The sequence below is a fragment of the Rhinatrema bivittatum genome, chromosome 3 (genome assembly GCF_901001135.1).
Source record: "Rhinatrema bivittatum chromosome 3, aRhiBiv1.1, whole genome shotgun sequence".
In the NCBI taxonomy this organism is placed as follows: Eukaryota; Metazoa; Chordata; class Amphibia; order Gymnophiona; family Rhinatrematidae; genus Rhinatrema; species Rhinatrema bivittatum.
Genome location: NC_042617.1, coordinates 590,301,174 through 590,327,886, shown reverse-complemented (window position 1 = coordinate 590,327,886; position 26,713 = coordinate 590,301,174). Strand labels below are relative to the sequence as shown.

Genomic DNA, 26,713 nt, shown 5'->3' with positions numbered 1-26,713 from the left:
GTCGTCGGGACGGTAATTGAAGGTGGATATTCTTGGTGCTTAACCAGACTCTGTCACCTGGTAGAAACACTGGGGCCAGTCAGCGATGCCGGTCGGCATACTTCTTTGCAGAGCTTGCAGACTTTAATAGTTTCTTCTGAATTGAGTCCCAAAGGGCATGAAGCTGTTGAGCTGAAAGCTGAGCCACTGGTGATAGAACAGTTACTGGAAGAGGTAACGGTGGCTTGAGTTGCATGCCATATACTAATTGAAAGGGAAACTTCCCGGTGGCAGAATGAGTGTGGTTATATGAGAATTCGGCCCACGGTAATAACGTCACCCAATTATCCTGTTTCTCAGTTGCAAAGGTTCGGAGGAAGGTCTTCATGCACTCAGTTTGTCCATTACTCTGAGGGTGGAAGGCCGTGATAAGATTTAACTGGATCCCAAATTTTTTGCATAATGCCCTCCAGTATTGGGTGGTAAACTGCGGTCCTCTGTCTGAAACAATATTCTGAGGCAGGCCATGAGCCCGGAAGATATGCTGTGTGAAGAGTCGGGCCAATTCTGGCGCTGAAGGGAGTTTGGGAAGTGGAACGAAGTGAGACATTTTGGAAAAGCGGTCCACTGTGACCCAAATGACTGTCTTCCCTTCAGAAGATGGCAGATCAACCACAAAATCCATGGCTAAGTGTGTCCAGGGTTCTGCTGGTATGGGCAAAGGTTGAAGAAGCCCCACGGTTGCCCTGGCAAAGGCTTCTGTTTAGCACAGATACGACAGGAGCTGACATATGTACGAACATCCTGCCTCATATGAGGCCACCAATAATAGCGTGACAGGAGTTCCAATGTTTTTTCTCGACCAGCGTGTCCACCGGTGAGGGAATCATGAGCCCATGAAAGCACTTTCCTTTGTAAACGACGTGGAACCACCATTTTGCCCAAGGGATTTAAGTCGGTGCTTGCTACATTAACTCTCGCTGGATCCAGGATGTATTATGGTGGCTCCCCTACCTCCTCCTGTTCGGTAGTTCGGGACAATGCGCCCACCCATATATTCTTTGTTGCCGGTCTATAGCGAGGGAGAAATCAAAGTGACTGAAGAAGAGGGACCAGCGGGCCTGTCTGGGATTTAATCGCTGGGCTCGACATAGGAATTCTAAATTCTTGTGATCCGTGTAGACAGTAATGGGGTGTAGTGCTCCTTCCAGCCATTGTCTCCACTCCTCGAAGGCCAATTTGATAGCTAGAAGTTCCTTGTCCCCAATACTGTAGTTACGTTCTGCTGCGGAGAATTTCCTGGAGATGTATGAGCATGGGAGTAACTTCCCTTTACTGGAGGTTTGACTGAGCACTGCACCTACTGCGATGTTGGATGCGTCCACCTCCACAATAAAGGGGCATTGAGGATCCGGATGGTGTAGACAAGTATCCAGCAGGAATGCCTCCTTTAACTCCTCAAATGCTTGGCAGGCTGCCTTGGGCCACACTCTGGCGTCAGCCCCCTTCTTGGTGAGGGCGGTGAGTGGTGCAACTTTGAGGGAGTAATGAGGAGTGAATTGTCTATAGAAATTTGCGAATCCCAGAAAGCGCTGTAGAGCTTTTACTCCCATTGGACGGGGCCAATCTTTAATGGCAGAGGCTTTGTCTGGATCCATATGGAATCCTGTAGAGGAAATGATGTAGCTCAAAAAGGGAAGTGAATCCCGTTCAAATAGGCATTTTTCCAGTTTTGCGTAAAGGTGATTGTCTTTTAGGATGTGTAGCACCTGTTTTACGTGTTAAGAACATAAGAAGAACATAAGAAAATGCCATACTAGGTCAGACCAAGGGTCCATCAAGCCCAGCATCCTGTTTCCAACAGTGGCCAATCCAGGCCATAAGAACCTGGCAAGTACCCAAAAACTAAGTCTATTCCATGTTACCATTGCTAATGGCAGTGGCTATTCTCTAAGTGAACTTAATAGCAGGTAATGGACTTCTCCAAGAACTTATCCAATGCTTTTTTAAACACAGCTATACTAACTGCACTAACCACATCCTCTGGCAACAAATTCCAGAGTTTAATTGTGCATTGAGTAAAAAAGAACATTCTCCGATTAGTTTTAAATGTGCCCCATGCTAACTTCATGGAGTGCCCCCTAGTCTTTCTACTATCCGAAAGAGTAAATAACCGATTCACATCTACCCATTCCATACCTCTCATGATTTTAAACACCTCTATCATATCCCCCCTCAGCCGTCTCTTCTCCAAGCTGAAAAGTCCTAACCTCTTTAGTCTTTCCTCATAGGGGAGCTGTTCCATTCTTCTTATCATTTTGGTAGCCCTTCTCTCTACCTTCCCCATCGCAATTATATCTTTTTTGAGATGCGGCGACCAGAATCGTACACAGTATTCAAGGTGCGGTCTCACTATGGAGCGATACAGAGGCATTATGACATTTTCCGTTTTATTCATCATTCCCTTTCTAATAATTCCCAACATTCTGTTTGCTTTTTTGACTGCCGCAGCACACTGAACTGACGATTTCAATGTGTTATCCACCATGACACCTAGATCTCTTTCTTGGGTTGTAGCACCTAATATGGAACCCAACATTGTGTAATTATAGCATGGGTTATTTTCCCCTATATGCATCACCTTGCACTTATCCACATTAAATTTCATCTGCCATTTGGATGCCCAATTTTCCAGTCTCACAAGGTCTTCCTGAAATTTATCACAATCTGCTTGTGATTTAACTACTCTGAACAATTGTGTGTCATCTGCAAATTTGATTATCTCACTCGTCATATTTCTTTCCAGATCATTTATAAATATATTGAAAAGTAAGGGTCCCAATACAGATCCCTGAGGCACTCCGCTGTCCACTCCCTTCCACTGAGAAAATTGTCCATTTAATCCTACTCTGTTTCCTGTCTTTTAGGGAATATAGAAGAACTCTCTGTTTCCTGTCTATTCAAGGGAATATATAAGGACAGTCATTACCGGATTTAACAAATCTACTTGAATCCTTCCAGGAGATGGTAGTTTCCCAGCGGAAATCGCTCTTAGTCTCTTTTGCCTTCCTAATGGATAAGAATAATATCTTTAAACAATATTTCCGAAACAATCAAGCTTTATTTCTCGGCCAGAAAGTATGGTGCTACCTGGATTTGGTGAAACAAACCCAACAAAGAAGAAAATTATTTCTGAATATGAGGGAGGAAATTTTACAAAAAGAAGCTACTTTCAAATTACAATTTCCTTGTAAATGTTGTGTTTTTCTTCAGGAGCAGTGATATCTATTTTTTGAACCATTACAGCTTAGATCGTTTTTAGATACTCACTCCAACCCCGATTCAACTTGCTGTCTTGGTGGTGAATGTAGATATAAAATAGTGGTGGATCGTTTCAGGTTGTCCAGTGCAATTTTTGTAATATTACCAATATGATGGTACTCACTCTTTATTTCCAAGCTCTCCCATATTTCTTTTATTTTGCATTAAGAATTAGAACTTTATAGTGAAATTAAACTGTTATACACAAGTATTATTTTTCTTTCTGTACTTATGAGATTTCAATAACAAGTGGATGCCTGTATTATTTAAAAAGCAATAAATTAAAAATTAAAAAATAAATAAATAAATAAATAAATAAAAGCATAGATATATTTCTGTTCCAGTCTTAAAAGAAGGTTATCCAGGTTGCCGCCTCTCCAATTGATAGTTGGTTTGTGGATCATGCAGAACCTGTATTCTTCAAACTTATGGCCAGCTGTAATAGAATGGTCCACAAGAGGGTTGCTTTCTTTTTTGCATTTAATATCACTTTTATGTTCAATTATTCTTATGTTTAAGGCCCTGATGGTTTTTCCAATGTACATCTTGTTACATGTGCATACTGCTGTGTAAATAACGCCTACACTTTTGCAATTTCTGAAAGTGTTCAGCTTATATGTCCAGTTTGTGGCCATAATGTTAATACTGTTTGTCTTCATGTTAACATTGCAAACTGAGCAATGTCCACAGGGTCAATGCCCCACAGGCCTGATATAAGAAAATTATTCCTTACCTGCTAATTTTCGTTCCTGTAGTACCGTGGATCAGTCCAGACAGTGGGTTATATCCCCCGACCAGCAGATGGAGTTAGAACAGAGTTTGAGAGCGTCAGCATATAGAGTAGTGCACCTTCTGCTGGAGCTCAGTATTACGCATAGCAAAGCCCAAAAGCAAAACACAACATTTTGGATCCAGATCCGTCCCCAAAAAGGAACAGAGAAAGATATAAGTAAACAAACGGTCAACGGGACCACCAACAGTCAACTTGTGACTGAACAGTAACGATAATCAGAAACAAACAGAATGAAAGTTACCTGGAAGAATCCGAGCAGGACCTAATGAAACCCCTAGTGGCGGGCGTCTGGACTGATCCATGGTACTACAGGAACGAAAATTAGCAGGTAAGGAATAATTTTCTTTTCCCTGTACGTACCTGGATCAGTCCAGACAGTGGGATGTACCCAAGCTTCCCTAAACCGGGTGGGGTCCTGAGAGACCTGCTCAGAGAACTTGATCGCCAAAAGAACCCGTGTACTGAGGCGCCAGGTGTAGTCTGTAATGTCTGGAAAAAGTGTGCAATGACTTCCACGTCGCCGCACGGCAGGAGGAAACGGAGCGAGATTCCGCCCAGGACGCCGCTTGGGATCGCGTGGAATGAGCCGACACACTGCGAGGCGGCACCCGCCCCGCCGCAATGTAAGCCGATGAGATGGCGTCCTTTATCCAGCGCGCAATAGTCGTCTTGGATGCCTGAGAACCTCTCCTCGGTCCTGACCAGAGGACAAACAAATGATCGGATACCCGGAAGTCATTGGTAACCTCCAGGTAACGGAGCAGCACACGCTTGACGTCCAGGAGCCGGAGAGACCGGGGTTCCTCTGGAGCGAACGCTGGAAGCTCCACCGTTTGACTGACGTGGAAGGCCGAGACGACCTTTGGTAGGAAGGATGGCACCGTACGAAGGGAAACCCCGGAGTCGGAGAAACGCAGATAAGGGTCCCGGCAGGACAAGGCTTGGAGCTCTGAGATCCGGCGAGCAGAAGGGATGGCTACCAGGAAAACCGTCTTGAGGGTCAGGTCCTTGAGGGAGGACCCCCTCAGGGGTTCAAAAGGAGGGCCCGATAGCGTTCGCAGCACCAAGTTGAGGCTCCAAGAAGGGAAAGGATCCCTGACCGGTGGCCGTAGGTGTTTGGCACCCTTCAGAAAACGTGCGATATCCGGATGAAGGGGTAGAGAGCAGTCCTTCTGTACCAAGACATTCAAGGCCGCCACCTGAACCCGGAGCGAATTATAGGCGAGACTCTTATCCAGACCATCCTGTAGGAAATGAAGGATCAACGGGACAGTCGCCTCCATGGTTTGGACCCCACGGTCGGAGCACCAGGCTTCGAAGACCTTCCAAACTCGAACGTAAGCGACGGAAGTCGAAGGCTTGCGGGAACGAAGCATTGTTGAGATCACTGTCTCCGGGTAGCCTCTGTGGCGGAGACGGCGCCGTTCAAAAGCCAGGCCGCAAGACAGAAGAGTTCTGCCTGCTCGAAAAATACCGGCCCCTGACGCAGAAGATGAGGAAGATGGGACAGGCGAAGTGGGCCGTCCACCGTCATCTGAAGTAGATCTGCGAACCATGGCCGACGGGGCCATTCCGGGGCTACGAGAATTACAGTCCCTCGATGAAGTTCCAACCTGCGGAGAACCTTGCCGACCAGAGGCCAAGGAGGAAACACATAGAGCAGTTGATCCGACGGCCACGGAAGGGCGAGGGCATCCACCCCCTCCGCGCCGTGCTCTCTTCTGTGGCTGAAGAAGCGTGGAGCCTTGGCGTTGAGAAAGGTCGCCATGAGATCGAGGTGTGGAGTCCCCCAACGACGGACGATGAGATGCATTGCCTCGTCGGAGAGAGCCCACTCGCCGGGGTGTAGCTGTTGACGACTCAGGAAGTCCGCCTGAACGTTGTCCACCCCGGCGATGTGAGAGGCCGCTATCAGGACGAGATTGCTCTCCGCCCACTCCATCAGGGGAGTGGGCGGAGAGCAATCTCCGCCCACTCCCCTGATGGAGTGGGCGGAGACATGCTTGCTTCTTGTCCCCCCTTGACGATTGATGTAGGCCACGGTGTTGGCATTGTCCGAGAGGATCCTCACCTCTCTGTGTCGCATCATGGGGAAGAAATGCACGGTTCTCGTTTCCAGGCGATTGATCGGCCACTTTGCCTCCTCTGGCGTCCAAGTCCCCTGCGTGGCGCTTCTTTCGCAGACGGCAGACGGCGCCCCATCCCGCGAGGCTGGCATCGGTGGTCACCACCACCCAATTGGGAACCTCGAGCGAGACTCCCCGAGCCAGATGCGAGGGAACAAGCCACCAATCCAGGCTTTCCCTGGCTAATGGTGGAAGCGGCAGGATCACCTGATACTCCTGGGAGATTGGTTTCCAACGGGATAGCAGGGACGCTTGCAGTGGACGCAGGTGTGCAAACGCCCAGGGTACCATGTCGATGGTGGAGGCCATTACTCCCATGAGCTGCAGATAATTCCAGGCGGTTGGTTCTTCCAAAGCCGAAAACCGAGACACGTGCTCCCTCAGGGCTTGCGCCTTGTCCTGGCGCAGGAACACCATACCCCGCCGGGTATCGAAGCTCGCTCCTAAGAAATCCAGGTGTTGCGAGGGCACAAGGGAACTCTTTGGAAGGTTCACCACCCAGCCCAGAGAGCGTAGGAATTGTACTACTCTGGCCACTGAGGTCTGACCATGTGAGAAGGACTTCGCTCGAATCAGCCAGTCGTCTAGGTACGGATGTACTAGGATACCCTCCTTGCGGAGGGCTGCCGCCACCACTACCATGATCTTTATGAAGGTCCGAGGTGCGGTCGCCAAACCGAAGGGAAGCGCCTTGAACTGAAAGTGTTGACAGAGAATCTTGAAGCGAAGATGCCGCCGGTGAGCCGGCAGGATGGGAATGTGCAAGTATGCTTCCGAGAGATCCAGTGAAGCGAGGAATTCTCCCTTGTGCACTGCGGCAATCACTGATCGAAGAGTCTCCATGCGGAACCGGCTGACCCTGAGGGCCTTGTTTACCTCCTTCAAGTCCAGGATGGGCCGAAAGGAACCGTCCTTTTTGGGAACGATGAAGTAAATGGAATAGTGGCCCAAGCCCACCTCGAAGGGGATGGGAACGATGGCCCCTATTTCCTGCAGTCGGTCTAGTGTTTGTTGAACCGCTATCCTCTTGAGATCCGAACCGCAGGGGGAGAAGATGAACCGGTCCCTCGGGGGGCGGACAAACTCCAAGGCGTAACCGTCTCTTATGGTGTCCAGCACCCACTGGTCCGTGGAGATAAGTGCCCACTCCTCGTAGAAGTCCATGAGGCGGCCCCCGATCCGGGGAGGTGAGAAGTGGGCTCCTTTGGCATCATTGGGATGACTTTGTGGGCGGATTTCCCTGCCCTGGACCCTCTCTCGCGGGCCTCCGCCCACGAAAGGAACGAGACCAAGGCTGGGATCTTGTCGGCTGCATCCGGGAACCGGACTGACGGTAAGACCTATAACGTCGCTGTGCCCTGGCCCTGGTTCTACCGGAAGAAAATGACCTGAAAGAACGCTGTCTATCCTCCGGCAGCCTCCGGCAGCCGATGCACCAAATTTTCCCCCAGTGACTTGATGATCTGATCTAGGTCCTCTCCAAATAAAAACTTCCCCCGAAAGGGGAGGGAGCCAAGGCTCGACTTGGAGGAAGCATCCGCCGCCCAGTTGCGAAGCCACAAGAGCCGTCGGGCTGCTACAACCGAAACCATGGACCGCGCCATTACGCGAAAGAGATCATACAAGGCGTCCGCCCCGTATGCTATGGCAGATTCCAGACGGTCCGCCTGGGCGGCCTCTTCAGGGGGCAACTCCTGAGAGGTGAAAAGCTGCTGTACCCAGAGTAAGCTAGGGCGGAGACTTCGAAGACCCTCTTGAGGAAGGTTTCTAGTTTACGGTCCTGCGTATCCCGCAGGGCTGTTCCAACCGTGACCGGGATGGTGGTCCTCTTGGTCGCTGCCGACCGCTGAATCCACCTTGGGCACCTTGATAAGATCCAAAAAATCCTCAGGGAGCGGGTATAGCTTTTCCATGGCACGTGTGACTTTCAAGGACGCCTCGGGAGTGTCCCACTCCCTAGTGAGAAGCTGTAGGAAGGACTCATGGATAGGGAAAGCCCTTGCCCTAGGACGGAGGGCGGCAAGTACTGGATCCCCTTTGCGAGAAGAGGTGGCGTCGGCAGGAGCCACAGGGATCGGCGGATCTGGAGGTGGGTCGAGGTCCAGCTCCTGAATAATATGATGGATGAGTTCATCCAGCTCTTCTTTTTGAAAAATCCGTAGGGCTCGAGGGTTGTCCCCCTCCGTATGTCCATCCGGATGCACCTCCGGGGGTTCCGGGGAGTCGTCTCTCACCGGCGAAGCCGCCCCCGTGGTACGCCGGGGTGGCACGGGAGAGGGACCCGGCAGGGATCCAGGCGTAACGGGCGAGGCGGTGAGACCAACAGCAAGTTTAGGAACCTTGGGAGGCGGGGCCCCCAGGGGATTCGGCGCCTGCGCTCCCATACCCTGCAAATAAGCCATGTGCATTGCCAGAATAAAATCAGGTGAGAAAAACGGGGAGCTGATGGGAATCCCTGGGGGGGACCGCCCTGGGAGCCCCGGTCGGGCAAACCCCCCGCCGGGGGCAAAGCCTGTTGAGAGCCAGTGCAACCAATCCTGTCTGCATCTGGGAGCGAGTCCGTCTCACGCTGTCCCCCTAAAATGGCCGCCGTTCCCGCAAAAGGCGGCGTCGTGGCCGGCCCGCGCCGCCCGGGCTGAGGAGGAGGCAGGTCCGTAATCGCACCGGAGGACTGCAGGGTGCCTTCCCCGTCGGAGAAGCACCGCTCACAAAGCCCCTCCCTCAGAAATTGATTCCCCGGTTCGCCGCAGGCCTCACACCTCGAGGACCGCGGCATGTCAGCACCGGGAAAAAAGCCTCGGGGGGGGGGGGGGCCTGGAATGGCCCTAACAACCCGCCGAAGGGGTCCAGAAACTGCAGGGGAAAACCCCCGTTTCAGTTGAGCACACACCCGCGGGCGGAGCTTGCGAACCGCGGGACCCACAAACGACGCGTGGCGCGGCCGGAACCACCGGCATCTACGGGGCACCACCAAAAAGAAGCAAACCTGTGGAGAAAGAAACTCAAAAAACTTCCACTTACCCCAACGGAAGAGGAAAGGAGTACAGAATAGAGAAGGCAGAGCCACAGACACACGCCTCCTCAAAAATTGAAAAGTCTTTTTTTTTTTTTTTTTAATTTTAAGGATCCAAAATGAAGAGAAACATAAGACAGGGAAATACTGTGGAGAAAAAGAAAGAAATAACCAATGAAGAAACCCTGTCAATCTGGGGGAGCTAGTGGATCCCCCCACTCACATCTGCTGGAGTCAGAAGAATACTGACCTCCAGCAGAAGGTGCACTACTCTATATGCTGATGCTCTCAAACTCTGTTCTGACTCCATCTGCTGGTCGGGGGATATAACTCACTGTCTGGACTGATCCAGGTACGTACAGGGAACCTTGTTTTCTATATGTACCGTTTCATAGTCTTATTTTTTCACTTGCTATTCTAATGTATCAATAGGCTGAAATGTAAATATTGTGCTGTTCAATTTCTCCCCTTCCATCCCAAGTTTATTTTCCTTGTTTTTTGTAACTTTCCCTCTCCCTTTTTCTGATTCACTGTATTTAAAGTTCAAGGTTCTTATTGAAAATATTGTTTTTTACGTTACGTTATGCTTTACACTCCTTGTTATTTGTAAACCGGGTTGATGTGATGCCTATCATGAAACTCGGTATAACAAAAACAATAAATAAATAAATAAATAAAATAAATGGTAGCCCTGAGGGTGCGAGTAGGTCCTTCAGGTTTCTGTCACATTTATGGGCAATTAGAAAGTCTTTCTCTTTGAAAACTGGAAGAGATTGGATGATGTGCCATTGTTTTCTTAGGATTTTAGTAATGTCCTTAGACATATAGGTGTACGTGATCAGACATACCATTTTGGTATTGTTCAGTCTAGTTTTAGGCATCAACAAATCTTTCCTTCTCTGTTGCGTAGCACATGTTAATCCATTGTTTATATATGCTTCAGGATAATTCCTGCCTCTGAAACATCTTTTCATTTCAGTGGCTCTAATTTGAAATGTATGTTCGACAGTACAAAGCCTGCGTATCTATAGAAATTGCGAATAAAGAAGGTTTCTGATAAGGGGAGAGGAAGGGAAGTGGGAGAGGCAGATGGAGGGAATATTACAACCTGAATATTCAGCAAGAAAACAAATTGAAATGAATAGGGCTATTAATATCTTGAAACATAAACTAGATAAAGATGAGCTATCAATTCTGAACAAAGGCCTCTCATTTGTTTCCACAGCTAAATACAATGGGTAGATTTTATAAAACTATGCTTGTGCGTACTTTTGTTCGCGCGACCGGTGCAAACAAAAGTACGCCGGATTTTAATAGATACGCGTGTAGCCGCGCGTATCTTTTAAAATCCGGGGTCGGCATGCGCCGAGCCCTATCTAAACCCCCCCAGCCCTATCTAAACACCCCCCCACCTTTGTTTGAAAAGTTATGTCTGCCTGAGGCAGGCATAACTCGCGCGATTCCCCGGCCCGGGAGCAGTTTTGGAGGCCTCGGCCACGCCCCGAAATGCCCCCGAGCCAGAACCACACTCACTGCCCGCCCCCGGTCGCCGCAACACGCCCCCGACACGCCCCCCCAGGAAAGCCCTGGGACTTGCGCGTGCCGCCAAGCCTGGCGCACACGGGGGAGCTTGGGCAGGTTTTGGGGGGGGTACGTGCGTATCTTATGCGCGTACCCCTTTGAAAATCTGCCCCAATGCTTTCAACACTAGGGTACATCTATTTAAATTTATTAGAATGTTAAAAATAATAGATCTATTCTCTAATAAAGAAAGCATTAGTAGAGACATTTCGTTAGTCAAACCAAAAAGTAAATGGAATCCGAATGGAACCACTAATCTGGCCATTCACACTTTTGAGAAATTAGTGTTACAAGACTCTACAGATCATTGGAACAATTTAGGTAAATGTACCAAGAAATTTTTTTTTACAGGTTTCTGATTTAGTTTCACTCTTAATTTTGTGCAGTTATACGTTTTTTACATGTATGTTGTCCATTTGAATGTGCTTGTATCAATGTATTTCAGTGTTTTTACTTGTGATTTATAATTATTGTTTTAAATATCTTCTCCAATGTGATGATTTTATTGTTTACATACAACCCCTGAATCAGCCCATGTTGATGGGCAAAACTCGGCCCGAGTCGGGCACCGTCTGATATTTCTAATAAATATGTTGTTCATCCCGACACCGATTCAACTCTCTTTGTTCGCATTTATATTTAGACTCCAGAACCTCTCTCCTGCAGCTTCCTATGACATTGGTACCCACATGTACCATAGCAGTCGGCTCCTGCCCAGAATTCTTTAAAATCTTATCTAGGTGACACTGAGGTCTGCTACCTTCGCCCCAGGCAGGCAAGTACCAAGCAATCTCACGCCCACCAGTCACTCAGCTATTTACATTTCTAATGACTGAATCATCCACTGTGACAGTCAGCCTAACCTGTCCCTCCTGGGACAAGGTCCTGGAGACACATCCTCGCTGTAAGATCACTTCCTACCACACCAAGGTGATGGTCTCCTGCCAGGTGACTTTGCTCTTCCAAAGCAGAATAAGGTCTGCTTGACTGGAGTTGGGTTCACTCTACTAGATCCCTCTATATACCTCTCAAGCTACCTCAGCATCTCCAGGTTTGCCAGTCTGACTTCCAGAGATTGGACTCATTCTCTGATTGTCAAGTGCTTTTTTACCTCACCAACAGGTAGATAATCATACATGTGGCATTTGATGCAAAAAGGAAAATTAGGTCTTACCTCTGTTAATTTTCATTCCTGTAGTACCAAGAATCAGTCCAGACTCCTGGGTTATGTCCCCGCACCAGCAGGTGGAAACAGAGCAAAACTTGTCAGGCTCCACTATATATACCAGGGTGTCGCCCACAGCCTGTCAGTATTACTCAATGTCAGAGCAGTGGATATTCCCCATAAAACTAACTATCTACATGAAGATAAAAAAACAACAACAGGGGAACCTCGGGTCACTTTCCCCGTGAAGAACCAGACCCGGTAACAAATTGAACTGGCAGATACTTGAAAGATCAAGCAAAAGGAACTTTTCCAACCAGAGCAGCGGACTCTCCGAACCAACTGCCAAAGGACACGGGCGGGACTCTGGACTGATCCTTGGTACTTCAGGAATGAAAATTAACAGAGGTAAGACCTAATTTTCCTTTCCCTGTATGTACCGGATCAGTCCAGACTCCTGGGATGTACCAGAGCTAGCAACTTAGGGTGGGGAGACGGAGAGGCCCGCTCTCAAAACACCTGCCCCAAAGGTCCCCGCCCCGGAATCCTGTACGTCCAAGCGATAATGACGCGTGAACGTGTGCAGAGACTTCCAAGTCGCTGCCCGGCAGATCTCTGAAGGTGAGACCTGCTGACACTCCGCCCAGGACGCCGCCTGGGTCCGAGTAGCGTGAGCTTTCAGGCCCAACGGGAAAGGACGACCTGCCAGGAGATATGCCGAACTGATTGCCTCCTTCAGCCATCGCGATATGGACGTCTTCGATGCCATATTACCCTTCTTAGGACCATGCCAAAGAACAAAGAGATGATCCGAGACCCTGAAGGCATTCGTGACCTCGAGATAGTGCAGGAGGACCCTGCGTACGTCCAACTTCCTCAACTCTTGGAAAGATGTATCCGAGGAATCGAGCTGAGGGAAAGCCGGGACATCCACCGACTGATTTAGATGAAACGCCGAGACCACCTTAGGCAAGAAGGACGGAACGGTCCGAAGAGAAATTCCGGACTCCGAGATCCGTAGGAATGGTTCCCTGCACGATAGGGCTTGCAGTTCCGAGACCTGCCTGGCAGAGGTGATCGCGACTAGGAAAACCGTCTTCAACGTGAGATCCTTCAAGGTGGTCCTCTTCAGAGGTTCAAAGGGGGGCTTAGCCAGAGCCCTAAGAACCAAGTTCAAATTCCAGGATGGACAGGGAGACACCCGAGGGGGCCGCAAGTGTGTCGCCCCCTTGAGGAACCGGACCAGATCAGGGTGGGAGGCCAACGACCTACCTTCCACCGGACCTCTAAGGCACCCTAGTGCCGCGACCTGGACCCGCAAAGAGCTACAGGACAGCCCCTTCGCCAGGCCCTCCTGCAGAAAAGACAAAATCTCGGAAATGGTAGCACGGGTTGGCCGGAGAGACCTAGCAACGCACCAGGATTCAAAGACCTTCCAGACTCGCATATAGGATAACGACGTCGACACCTTGCGGGAGCGCAGCAGGGTGGCCACCACCGCGTCTGAGTAACCTTTCCTTTTCAATCAACGCCTTTCAAAAGCCATGCCGTTAGACAAAAGCGATCCGCCTGGTCGAAACAGACGGGACCCTGATGTAGAAGGTTCGGCAACGCTGGGAGCCGGAGGGGCGCTTCCGAGGCGAGGTTGACTAGATCAGCAAACCAAGACCTTCGTGGCCACTCCCGGGCCACCAGGATCACTTCCTTGGGATGACTTTCTATGCGTCGGAGGACCTTGCCTATGAGAGGCCACGGGGGGAAGACGTAAAGGAGTATGGACGTTGGCCAGGGCAGTGCTAGATCATCCACCCCCTCCGCCCCTGGTTCTCTGCGGCAGGCGAAGAAGCGCGGAGCATTGGCGTTCTGAAAAGTTGCCATTAGATCCATGGCCGGTGTCCCCCATCTGGCACAAATGTGCTGGAACGCGACGTCTGCGAGTTCCCACTCGCCTGGGTCGAGCTGGTGACGGCTCAGGAAGTCCACCTGGATGTTGTCCACTCCTGCGATGTGGGACGCAGCAATGTGGAGGAGATGCCTCTCCGCCCACTGGATTAGAAGACGAGCTTCCAGAGCCACTGGCCTGCTCCGGGTTCCCCCTTGCCGATTTATGTAGGCCACCGTGGTCACGTTGTCCGAAAGGACTCTGACCGACTTCCCCGAGAGGAGCGGGAGGAACGCCCTCAGCGCCAGCTGTACCGCCCTGGTTTCCAGGCGATTGATCGACCAGCGCGACTCTGTCGTGGACCAGCGTCCCTGTACTGAGTGCCGCAGGCAGACCGCTCCCCAGCCTGAAAGACTCGCATCTGTAGTGACCACCATCCACTCTGGTGCCACCAGGGAGACTCCCTAGAGGAGATTGTCCTTCCGTAGCCACCAACGCAGGCTGGATCGCGTGACTGCCGGTAGAGGCAACGGCAGTTGATACTGTGCGGAGATTGGGCTCCAACGGGTGAGTAACGCCGTCTGCAGGGGTCGCATGTGGGCGAAAGCCCAGGGGGCCAATTCCAACGTAGAGGTCATGGATCCAATCAATTGTAAATAGTTCCAGGCCGTCGGCGGCCGCATCTGTAGAAACCCCTGGACCTGACCTTGGAGTTTGCGGCAGCGGTCTAGTGACAGGAAGACCCGACCTTGCCGTGTGTTGAATAACGCTCCCAAAAATTCCAGAGACTGAGAGGGCTGGAGGTGACTCTTGGCCGTGTTGACCACCCAGCCGAGGGAACGCAGAAGGTGTAGGACTCGTTGCACTGCCGTCCGGCAGAGTTCTTCCGACTTGGCCCGAATCAACCAGTCGTCCAGGTATGGATGGACGAAGAGGCCCTCTCGCCGCAGGTGGGCCGCTACCACCACCAAAATCTTGGTGAACGTTCTTGGGGCCGTCGCAAGACCGAACGGAAGGGCCCGGAACTGGTAGTGCTTCCCCAGCACGCAGAACCGGAGATACTCCTGATGGTCCTTCCTGATTCCGATGTGCAGGTAGGCCTCCTTGAGGTCCAGGGACGCCAGGAACTCCCCCGGTCGAACGGACGCTATCACGGATCTCAGAGTCTCCATGCGGAACCGCGGGTTCCAGAGACACCGATTGACTGCCTTGAGATCGAGGATGGGACGAAGGGAGCCTTCTTTCTTTGGCACGACGAAATAGATGGAGTAATGTCCTCTTCGTTGCTCCGAGGCTGGGACTGGAACAATGGCCCCCAACTGCGGTTATTCTGGACACCAGGCCTGGGCTGGTGTCCAGAATAACCGCAGCAACGTCTGATGAACGGCCACCTTCTTGTCCTGGTGATCGCGAGGCGAGTGGAAAAATCTTGGCCGGGGAAGGCAGGCAAAATCTAAAGCGTAGCCGTGTTTTATCACGGAGAGGACCCACTGGTCCGTTGTGATTGCAGTTCAAGCCTTGAAGAATAGGGACAGCCTGCCCCCTATCGATGGAATCGAGGGATGGACCGGCCGGACATCATTGGTTCGACTTACCGCTCGGCGCGGTAGAGGAGGAAGCGGGTCTGCCAAAACGTCTCCCGCGAAAGGACTGCAACTGCTGTCTACCACCTCCAGACCGATAGGAGGGGGAGGCGGAGGAGCCCGTACTCGAGGGCCGTGGTTTGCGGCTGTTCCGATAGCGGGAGCGCGAAGGGTAGGATCCCTTGGACCGTGCCCTGTCCTCTGGAAGCCGGTATCTGCGCTTCTCACCCAGAAGCTGAATCATATCGTCCAGTTCCTTGCCAAACAACAGCCGGCCCTTAAAAGGGAGAGAGCCCAGGCGAGACTTGGAGGCTTCATCCGCTGCCCAGTTCCTCAACCATAGAAGCCGCCTGGCTGAGACAGCGGACACCATAGACCGGGCCGAGGTCCTGAGGAGATCATGGAGAGCGTCTGCGCTATAAGCCACTACCGCTTCCAGCCGCCCAGCCTGTTTGGCTTCTTCCTCTGAGAGGTCCTCGTTGGCCATGAGCTGCTGCACCCACCTGAGACCGGCCCGCAACGCAAAATTACTGCAGATAGCGGCGCGGGCTCCTAGTGCCGAGGCTTCGAAAATCTTCTTTAGCTGAACCTCCAACTTCCGGTCCTGAAGATCCTTCAGAGCAGTAGCGCCCGTGACCGGGACGGTGGTCTGCTTTGTCACCGCTGCGACCGACGCGTCCACCGTCGGGACCCTCAGTACCTCCAACGCTTCTTCTGGCAAGGGATATAGTTTGTCCATGGCCTTGGAGACCTTCAGACCCAGGTCCGGGGTGTCCCACTCTCTGAAGAGCAGGTCCGTGGAGGAGAAATGAAACGGGAAGGTGGTGGGAGGTCCGCTGAGGACCAACAAGACCGGGTCCATGTTGCCCCCCCCCCCCCCCGGGGTTCTCCCGGGGGGTCCAGAATACCCAGTTCCTCCAGAATGGCGGGGATGAGGGGGGCCAACTCGTCCCTGCGGAAGAGATGAAGTACCCTCGGGTCATCGCCGTCCGACGTTTGGCCCTGTCGCGCCTTCTCCTGCGTGGACGTGCCGTCCCCCTCTGCCCCCCTCGGGGGCGGGGACGGGGACTCCTGATCTTCCGAGTCCTCTGAGGAGTCAGACGTCACCCTGTCATCCCTGGGTGGAGCGGCCCGCAGCGGGCGTTTTGCCCTAAGGGGGCCCGGTAGGTCCTCCGCCGCAGGGGGTCCGTGGGTGTCCCCCGGGGGTCCTGTGGATGCGGGCGCTTCTTCAGAGCCTTGCAGGCCTTAAAAGCCCTGTGCATGGCCAAAATAAATTCTGATGAAAAAGAAGTAGCTGATCCCGCCGAGTCCGAATCGGTATCATGCCCCCTCCCCCGCCCCGCGGGAGGGACTGGGCTGGTGACGGGCCGTTGTGGTGAGAGGGAGGGGGGAAAATCCCTAGATCCCTCCCCATCGGGACCGGACACCGCGGGAGCCGGGGACAAAATGGCGGCGGCGCCCGCGCTACCCTTAGCCCCGGCAGAGACCCCCGCGGAGCGAGCCCCCACCACGATCGCGATTGAGGTCTGCCGAAGCACGAGCCCCCGGAGAGTTCCCGACAATCCCTCCCCCCCCGGGACGCAGGCTGAGCACAGCCCATCCCGGGAGAGGCGCGTGCAGACGGAGCCGCAGGCTGTGCAGACCGCGCCACGTGGCATGCCTGCCTTGCCTAACTAAGAAACGATGAAAAAACCGCGCGACGCAAAGGGAGAGCGGCAAAAAAACAACCAAACAATGAGGTCGGGGAGCCACGGCCAAGAGAAAAAGTTCCGTTTGCTAATTTAAACTTTTTTTTTTTTTTTTTTAACACGGAAACCACTCACCAGCGCTGTCCCCCGCTGGGTCCTGAAAGGCGGGCCGTCTGGGGTGAATGATCCGGGCTCCCCGGTATCACCCCGGCTGGGCTATGTCTGGTGGGATCCTCGACCCCGAGCTCCAGCAGTGTGCTCAACGAGGAGGGATGGCCCTCTCAGGGCCTAGCAACCTCCTGGGAGCTCCAACAGGCAGCTGCAAAGATGAAGAGAAAACAAAACCTCTTTCTTTGTTTTTTTTTTTTAAACTTAATTAACAAAGATCAAACAGAGACAGCCTAAAAAACCTGTCTATCTGCCTCCTAAGAGCTTTAAACCTACAAAATCCTTAACCAGGCTGTGAGCTATGCACCCGAACCACCTGCTGGAAACAGAGGAATACTGACAGGCTGTGGGCAGCACCCTGGTATATATAGTGGAGCCTGACAAGTTTTGCTCTGTTTCCACCTGCTGGTGCGGGGACATAACCCAGGAGTCCGGACTGATCCGGTACGTACAGGGAAGACTGAATAACCCCCAACTTGCTGCTGGACTTCTGTCTGCAGGTTAATTTTATTAAGTTGATAAAGTTTTAAAAGCTGATTATGGAGTAGGTATGTATCTCAGTTTAAGGAGTTTTAAATTATTTGATAACAAGGTGACATGTTTGTAAATGACTAGCAACAAGACTAAAATTAGTCAATGTATTCAAAATTGTTAATTGATTCCTATTTTGAAGATTTTACTTCTAATTGGAGGGTGGAGCTATCTACGTAACAGAAAAAGTACCTAGGGTGGGTGGGAGATAATTAGGTGGGAATCGAACTAATGATTAGCTGCCCAGTTGTTTTATGCAAGACAACTAGTATAAGATGTTAACTTTAATACCATGTTACTTAAAGTTTTTTAGATGTTTCTTGTTCTATGTAATGCTCTCAGGCAAGTTTTATTGTTTCACTGTAAACCGGTTTGATTTGTATCCAATGCAAGAAGATCGGTATATAAAAATAAATAAATAAATAAATAAATAAGTATAAGTGACCTTTGGCAATTCACAATTATAATATTTACAAACAAATACTAACTTATACAAGCTCACAAAATACGTTTAAAGCCTATTATCTCGAAACTCACACAATTCTTAATGACTTCTTTGCAAAAGAGAATTACACCATGATTTTTATTTTTACTTACAGTCATTGTCAGAATGTAATCGAGTGGAAGAATTCCTGTCAGATCTAGTATAAACCATGTTGTTATGTAGTTCATTTTAATCAGCTGTGAATCCATTACATTCTGGAAATAAACATATTTAAACACATTTTTTAAGTATAGAACAAAAAATTTTGGTCAATTCTACCATCTTTACTTAACATTCCTAATGCTCTATAAGCCCTTATCTTAACCAATAAACTTAGGTTTATTGTTTACATGATTTATTTATTTATTTAGTGTTTTCCTATACCGGCATTCGCGATAGGTATCACATCATGCTGGTTTACATTTAACAAGGGGGGGTGTAAAATGAAGATACAATAAAACTTTAACAGGTGCGAAGAGAAACGTTGCAGTTACAATAAAACAGGGATGTACACAACTGGGAGTAGAAATAAAAAGGCAATAGGAATTTAGCAGAAAGAGCAATTATTTAAAATGTTATGGTATTTACAATGTTATTGTTTACAATGTTATGGTAATGTCTGAGAGTAAATTGAGGGTGGAAATTAGCAGGATACACTATCTCTACACTGCACTACACAAACATCCAAAATAAATAAAATATACTGCCTTGCAAAAGTCCTCATACCCTTGTACATTTTTCACATTCTGCTCTCTAAAAGAAATATAAATCAAAATGCATTAGTTTTGTTCACCGATATATAAAATATACATGACACTTTCAATATGAAAGAACAATTACAGAAATATTCCAGAAGTAATTAAGAACAAATAAACAGTCTTGATTGCATAAGTTATCACACCCCTTGACTCAGTACTTGGTGATAGCCTCTTCTGCAGCAATAACATCCATGAGTCATTTAGAATAAAGATCCACCAACTTTGTACAGTGGGATGGGGTTTATTCCCTATTCTTGGCAGAAGAGCTCAAGCTCTTTCAAGATGGCAGAGGATCATCTGAGGACTACAGTCTACAAGTTTTACATTCAGTGGATCTTAGGACAGCACTGCGAGCCGCCTCACTCACCCTGGGACCACTGGCAAATCTTCGCGGCAAGAACGCCACCAGCATCCAGGCCCCACTAGGTATGGCTTGAGACATCACTTCGTTGCCTATCCAGCCTTCCCTAGGCATGCACACACCTAATGCTCAGACATTTAAAGGGCCCGAGGTGGGACCCCAGCCTTGGCGCCCTTTGATGATGACAAGGGCCCTCCAGTATACAAGGCTCCCTCGGAGCAGCAACAGGCACCTCAGCATCAGGTCTCCTGCCTAACAGTGTGTGCTGCCAGCATTCCTGGCTCCTTGTCTTCTAGTCCTGCCTTTTCCAGCCTTGTCTTCCAGTCCAGCTTTGCCTTCTACCCTGCCTCATCCAGTCTTGTCTTCTAGTCCTGCCTCGTCCAGCCTTGTCTTCCAATCCTGTCTCATCCAGCCTTGTCTTCCAATCCTGTCTCATCTAGCCTTGTTTTAAGAACATAAGAAATTGCCATACTGGGTCAGACCAAGGGTCCATCAAGCCCAGCATCCTGTTTCCAACAGAGGCCAATCCAGGCCATAAGAACCTGGCAATTACCCAAAAACTAAGTCTATTCCATGTAACCATTGCTAATGGCAGTGGCTATTCTCTAAGTGAACTTAATAGCAGGTAATGGACTTCTCCTCCAAGAACTTATCAAATCCTTTTCTAAACACAGCTATACTAACTGCACTAACCACATCCCCTAGCAACAAATTCCAGAGCTTTATTGTGCGTTGAGTGAAAAAGAATGTTCTCCGATTAGTCTTAAATGTGCTACTTGCTAATTTCATGGAATGCCCCCTAGTTCTTCTATTATTCGAAAGTGTAAATAACCGATTCACATCTACTCGTTCAAGACCTCTCATGATCTTAAAGACCTCTATCATATCCCCCTCAGCCGTCTCTTCTCCAAGCTGAACAGCCCTAACCGCTTCAGCCTTTCCTCATAGGGGAGCTGTTCCATAACAACATAAGAACATGCCATACTGGGTCAGACCAAGGGTCCATTCAAGTCCAGCATCCTGTTTCCAACAGTGGCCAATCCAGGCCATAAGAACCTGGCAAGTACTCAAAAACTAAGTCTATTCCATGTTTCCATTGCTAGTAATAGTGGTGGTTATTATCTAAGTCAACTTAACTGATAGCAGGTAATGGACTTCTCCTCCAAGAACTTATCCAATCCTTTTTTAAACACAGCTATACTAACTGCACTAACATCTTCTGGCAACAAATTCCAGAGTTTAATTGTGCGTTGACTGAAAAAGAACTTTCACCGATTAGTTTTAAATGTGCCACATGCTAACTTCATGGAGTGCCCCCTGGTCTTTCTATTATCCGAAAGAGTAAAAAACCGATTCACATCTACCCGTTCTAAACCTCTCATGATTTTAAATACCTCTATAACATCCCCCCTCAGCCGTCTCTTCTCCAAGCTGAAAAGTCCTAACCTCTTTAGTCTTTCCTCATAGGGGAACTGTTCCATTCCCTTTATCATTTCGGTTGCCCTTCTCTGTACCTTCTCCATCGCAATTATATCTTTCTTGAGATGTGGCGACCAGAATTGTACACAGTATTCAAGGTGTGGTTTCACCATAGAGCCATACAGAGGCATTATGACATTTTCTGTTTTATTCACCATTCCCTTTCTAATAATTCCCAACATTCTGTTTGCTTTTTTGACTGCCGCAGCACACTGAACCGAAGATTTCAATGTGTTATCCACTATGACGCCTTGATCTCTTTCTTGGGTAGTAGCACCTAATATGGAATCCCCTTTATCATTTTGGTTGCCCTTCTTTGTACCTTCTCCATCGCAACTATATCCAGCTTGTCTTCCTCTTCACCTCGTCCTGTCCAGTGTCTTCAGTGTGTCTTCATTCACCCATGACTTGCCTTTTCGGATCTTGATTTCTTGCTTGGACCTGACCACAATTACCTGCCGCTTGGATTTGACCCCTTGCCTGCACTTGTCTACTTTTGCTAGCTGCCTGTCCCAACCTTGGCCCATCTCTGACTCAGCTAACCTGCTGCCTGCCTGACCCTGGTGTGTCTCTGGACTCTAGTTATCACCATCGTCCTGTCAGATTAGGCCTAGGGGATTCGCCCTCTAGGCTGCGTCAACTATACCGCAGCACTAAGGGCTCAGACACCCGCTACCCTTTACAGATTGCTGAGGCCAAGAGCTTGGCAGAGTCACCTCCTGCATCCACCATCACCAGCCTAGCATACCAGGTTCAACAGTAGCAGGATCAGCTGAAAACTATGGCTGGATATCTTTAAGGCATTGCAGCTTAGCCTGTTCCAGCCCCTGCCCCAGCACCCTTCTCGCAGCCTGCTACTCCCACACTCCACTTGCCTTCACTTCTGAGGTATGATGGGGATCCCAGACGCTGTAGAGGCTTTCTCAACCAATATCGGATGCAATTTGAGTTGAGGGCACCCTTGTTTCCGACAGACTGAGTCAAAGTAACATTTTTTTCTTTGTTGGGCCGCACCACCTGGCTTGGCCCCCCACCCCCCCCCCCCCCTCCTCCTTTGGGAAAGTGATGGATGATTCACTCTTGGGGATTTGATGCGCTTCCTGAATGAGTTTGGGCAAATATTTGATGAGCCCGGTCGCACGAATTCCAAGGCTTCTGAATTCCTACACATCAGACAAGGATCCCAGTCTGTGGGGGAATATGCGGGGCATTTCCGCACTTTGGCCTCTGAACTCCATTGGGGCAATGAAAGCCTGATTGCAATTTTCCAACAAGGACTCTCAGAGTGCATTAAAGACAAGCTGGCTGCCCGAAACCTGCCAGATTCTCTGGAGGAGCTGATTAGTCTAGCCAAGTGACTAGACCAGGAACGGGCCAAAGAGAGAGGCTCAGCTCGTTGCCTAGTCCATCTTGCTCCAAATTTCCAGCATCCTATAACCAACCACTCACCTCCGGAGTCAGGATCACCGCTAGTAGAAGCCATGCAGGTAAATTGTTCAAGCTCTCAGCTGACGAGAAGCAGAGGCACAGTAAATTTTACCTCTGCTTATATTGCGCTGTACTTGGCCTTTTTACAAGTCACTGCCCGATCAAGCCGGAACATAAGAACATGCCATACTGATCAGACCAAGGGCCAATCCAGGCCAATCCAGACCATAAGAACCTGGCAAGTACCCAAAACTAAGTATATTCCATGCTACTGTTGCTAGTAATAGCAGTGGCTATTTTCTAAGTTAACTTAATTAATAGCAGGTAATGGACTTCTCCTCCAAGAATTTATCCAATCCTTTTTTAAACACAGTTACACTAACTGCACTAACCACATTCTCTGGTTAGTGCCTGGCGGGAGAGGCCACCCTAGATCATCCCTACACCTCTACACAACTATTATTCCTGGTACGTCTGTCTCTTGGGTACATTCTTGTCAATGCTTTTGCCTTTCTGGATACCAACGCTGGAGACAGCTTTATCCATGAGGATCCATACCCATGGATCCCTTAAACACCCCACTCTTGATCGCCTCCATTTACAGAGAACCTCTGCCTGGACAGATTACAAGAGTCACAGTATCACTAACCACGCAAACTTGGATCTTGCATGGATAACAAATCAGCCTCTACGTGTTGCCCAAAGCAATCAATGCAATTATTCCGTGCCTACCATAGTCATGTTACATCAGCCCCACATCGACTGGGCCACATTGCAAATCACCAGATGGGGTCCTAATTATCAAGAGTAATGCCTCACCAAAGTCTCCCCTGCAGTACCTGCGGCCCAGATAGTCACTTCAGAACTCTCAGGTCTGTCACCACAGTATACCAACTTCGATGATGTTTTCAGTAAACAGCAGGCAAAGGTTAAGAACATAAGAACATAAGAAAATGCCATACTGGGTCAGACCAAGAGTCCATCAAGCCCAGCATCCTGTTTCAAACAGTGGCCAATCCAGGCCATAAGAACCTGGCAAGTACCCAAAAGCTAAGTCTATTCCATGTTACCAATGCTAATGGAAGTGGCTATTCTCTAGGTGAACTTAATAGCAGGTAATGGACTTCTCCTCCAAGAACTTATCCAATCCTTTTTTAAACACAGCTATACTAACTGCACTAACCACATCCACTGGCAACAAATTCCAGAGTTTAATTGTGCATTGAGTAAAAAATAACTTTCTCAGATTAGTTTTAAATGTGCCCCATGCTAACTTCATGGAGTGCCCCCTAGTCTTTCTATTATCCGAAAGAGTAAATAACCGATTCACATCTACCCGTTCTAGACCTCTCATAATTTTAAACATCTCTATCATATCCCCCCTCAACCGTCTCTTCTCCAAGCTGAAAAGTCCTAACCTCTTTAGTCTTTCCTCATAAGGGAGCTGTTCCATTCCCCTTATCATTTTGGTAGCCCTTCTCTGTACTTTCTCCATCGCAATTATATCTTTTTTGACCAGTCTTTTTTAACCAATCTCACAAGATCTTCCTGCAATTTATCACAATCTGCTTGTGATTTAACTACTCTGAACAATTTTGTGTCATCTGCAAATTTGATTATCTCTGGAAAATTGGGCATCCAAATGGCAGATGAAATTTAATGTGGATAAGTGCAAGGTGATGCATATAGGGAAAAATAACCCATGCTATAATTACACAATGTTGGGTTCCATATTAGGTGCTACAACCCAAGAAAGAGATCTAGGTGTCATAGTGGATAACACATTGAAATCGTCGGTTCAGTGTGCTGCGGCAGTCAAAAAAGCAAACAGAATGTTGGGAATTATTAGAAAGGGAATGGTGAATAAAACGGAAAATGTCATAATGCCTCTGTATCGCTCCATGGTGAGACCGCACCTTGAATACTGTGTACAATTCTGGTCACCGCATCTCAAAAAAGATATAATTGCGATGGAGAAGGTACAGAGAAGGGCTACCAAAATGATAAGGGGAATGGAACAACTCCTCTATGAGGAAAGACTAAAGAGGTTAGGACTTTTCAGCTTGGAGAAGAGACGGTTGAGGGGGGATATGATAGAGATGTTTAAAATTATGAGAGGTCTAGAACGGGTAGATGTGAATCGGTTTTTTACTCTTTCGGATAATAGAAAGACCAGGGGGCACTCCATGAAGTTAGCATGTGGCACATTTAAAACTAATCGGAGAAAGTTCTTTTTCACTCAACGCACAATTAAACTCTGGAATTTGTTGCCAGAAGATGTTAGTGCAGTTAGTATAGCTGTGTTTAAAAAAGGATTGGATAAGTTCTTGGAGGAGAAGTCCATTACCTGCTATTAAGTTCACCTAGAGAATAGCCACTTCCATTAGCACTGGTAACATGGAATAGACTTAGTTTTGGGGTACTTGCCAGGTTCTTGTGGCCTGGATTGGCCACTGTTGGAAGCAGGATGCTGGGCTTGATGGACCCTTGGTCAGACCTAGTATGGCATTTTCTTATGTTCTTATATACACTTATATACATGGCACCACTTCCAGGGTCGCCACCATCAGTCCGAGCACTTGTAGATAAGGACCACACTGCGGGCATATTGCATTTATCAATAGATGCACCAGCACCATCAACTTCTGAATATGACTTCCAGCAGGAAAACCCTGCTCTGTTTTATGTCAAACCGAACACCAAGATACTCTAGCAACTGAGATGGCTGAAGACTGCTCTTTGCCAGGTTCACCACCCAACTGAGTTCCTGCAACAAGGAGACCACCTTGCGTGTCTCCAGGCAGTTCTTTTCCAGAGACTTAGCCCGAATCAGCCAGTTGTCCAAATACGGCTGTAAACTTTACTTGGTGTTTACAGATCTTCTTTGTTTGGTCGCTACTTGCAACATTGGATCGGTTTCCGGTTTGTTTCTTTGGACCTTCCCAAATACGGGTGTACCAGGATCCCATCCTTTCTCAACTCTGCCATCACTACCACCACCACAACCTTGGAAAAGGTTCTGGGTGCAGTAGACAGACCAAAAGGTAGCACCCAAAACTGATAATGGCGTCCCAAAACCATGAATCGTAGAAAACGTTGGTGCTCTAGTCAGATGGGAATATGCAGGTACACCTCGGACAGATCCAAAGAGGTCAGAAAGTCCGACTGCATGGCCATTATCACTGAGTGCAATGTTGCCATGCAAAAATGAGTCACCCGCAAATGATGGTTGACCTCTCTAAGATCCAGAAAGGAAACCTCCTTCTTGGGCACAATAAAATAAATGGAATATCGACCCTTATTTTCTTCAGATGTTGGCACTGGAACCACAGCCCACAGACTGAGGAACCTAGACATCGTACACTCCACTGCCTTCTTCTTCTACTGGGAGTGGCAGGGAGATATCATGAACAGGTCCCGAGGACCTGGCCCGATGTTATATCGACCCAACTCTGATAAAAGAGAGAGGTGCCCCAGTATCTCCTGTTCCCGAGTGTGGGTCGGCAAACCTTCATTGGGAGGCTCAGAAGGTTCTGCTCCCCAAGCCCGCACCCCATTTGGGCTGTCTGGAACGAAAGGATTGAGACCTACTGAAAGTTCGAGTCCTCTGAAAAGTTGCTCCTCTGCAGGGTCAAAAATAATTGGATCTTCTAGCACAATCTCTCATGCTAAAAGAGTGCGGCATCTGCTACTTATCCACCAGCAACAGAGAAACCAGGAATTCGCCCCACTTATTGGCCAGTTTTTCCAACTCATTCCCAAACAAGAGCAAGCCTATAAAGGGCAATTGTATAAGATTAGGCTTGGAGGTTGCATCGGTTGACCAATTTCTCAGTCATAACTGACTCCTGGCCGCTATTACCGAAGCCACCCTTCTGGCTGAGGTGCAGACCGCTGGTTCCATAATTGCCCTGGAATTCACTCCAGATTCATCGACCTCCTAAGAGAGAAGAAAACAAGAACAAGCCACCAGGGACCAACAAGAAGCTATCCTTAAGGTCATCGCCACTGCTTCAATTGCTAGCTTAAGGATGGCCTCAATCCTATCATGCACATCCTTCAAGGTCGCTCCTCCCTCCATGAGGATAGTCCTCCACCTGGAGACAGCACAGGCAAGCGCATCCACTTTCGGAAAACGCAAACGCTCTCTTGCCACTGGATCCAGGGGGTACAGGCCTTCCAAAACGTGACCCTCTTTGAAATTAACCTCCAGGGTGTCCCACTCAAGATCAGTCAATTCTTGAATAGCCTCCATAACAGGGAAAAAACAAGTGGCTTTACGCAAAAAAAAAATGGGGGATTTTTTTTTTTGGTTCAGACATGGAATCAGGTCCAAGTACTCCCAGCATCTTTAGTGTCTGGGAACTCCGAGC

The 26,713-nt window shown here is 49.0% G+C and overlaps 1 protein-coding gene across 1 annotated transcript in view; it reads right to left on the bottom strand.

The window, feature by feature from the left end:
• Positions 1 to 26,713, bottom strand: part of LOC115088675 (potassium/sodium hyperpolarization-activated cyclic nucleotide-gated channel 4-like) — a 194,575-nt gene that overhangs the window by 146,517 nt on the left and 21,345 nt on the right. The window contains exon 3 of the mRNA XM_029596934.1: positions 18,428 to 18,529. Coding sequence (XP_029452794.1) covers positions 18,428 to 18,529 — 102 coding nt within the window. The remainder of the gene's footprint in view (positions 1 to 18,427; positions 18,530 to 26,713) is intronic.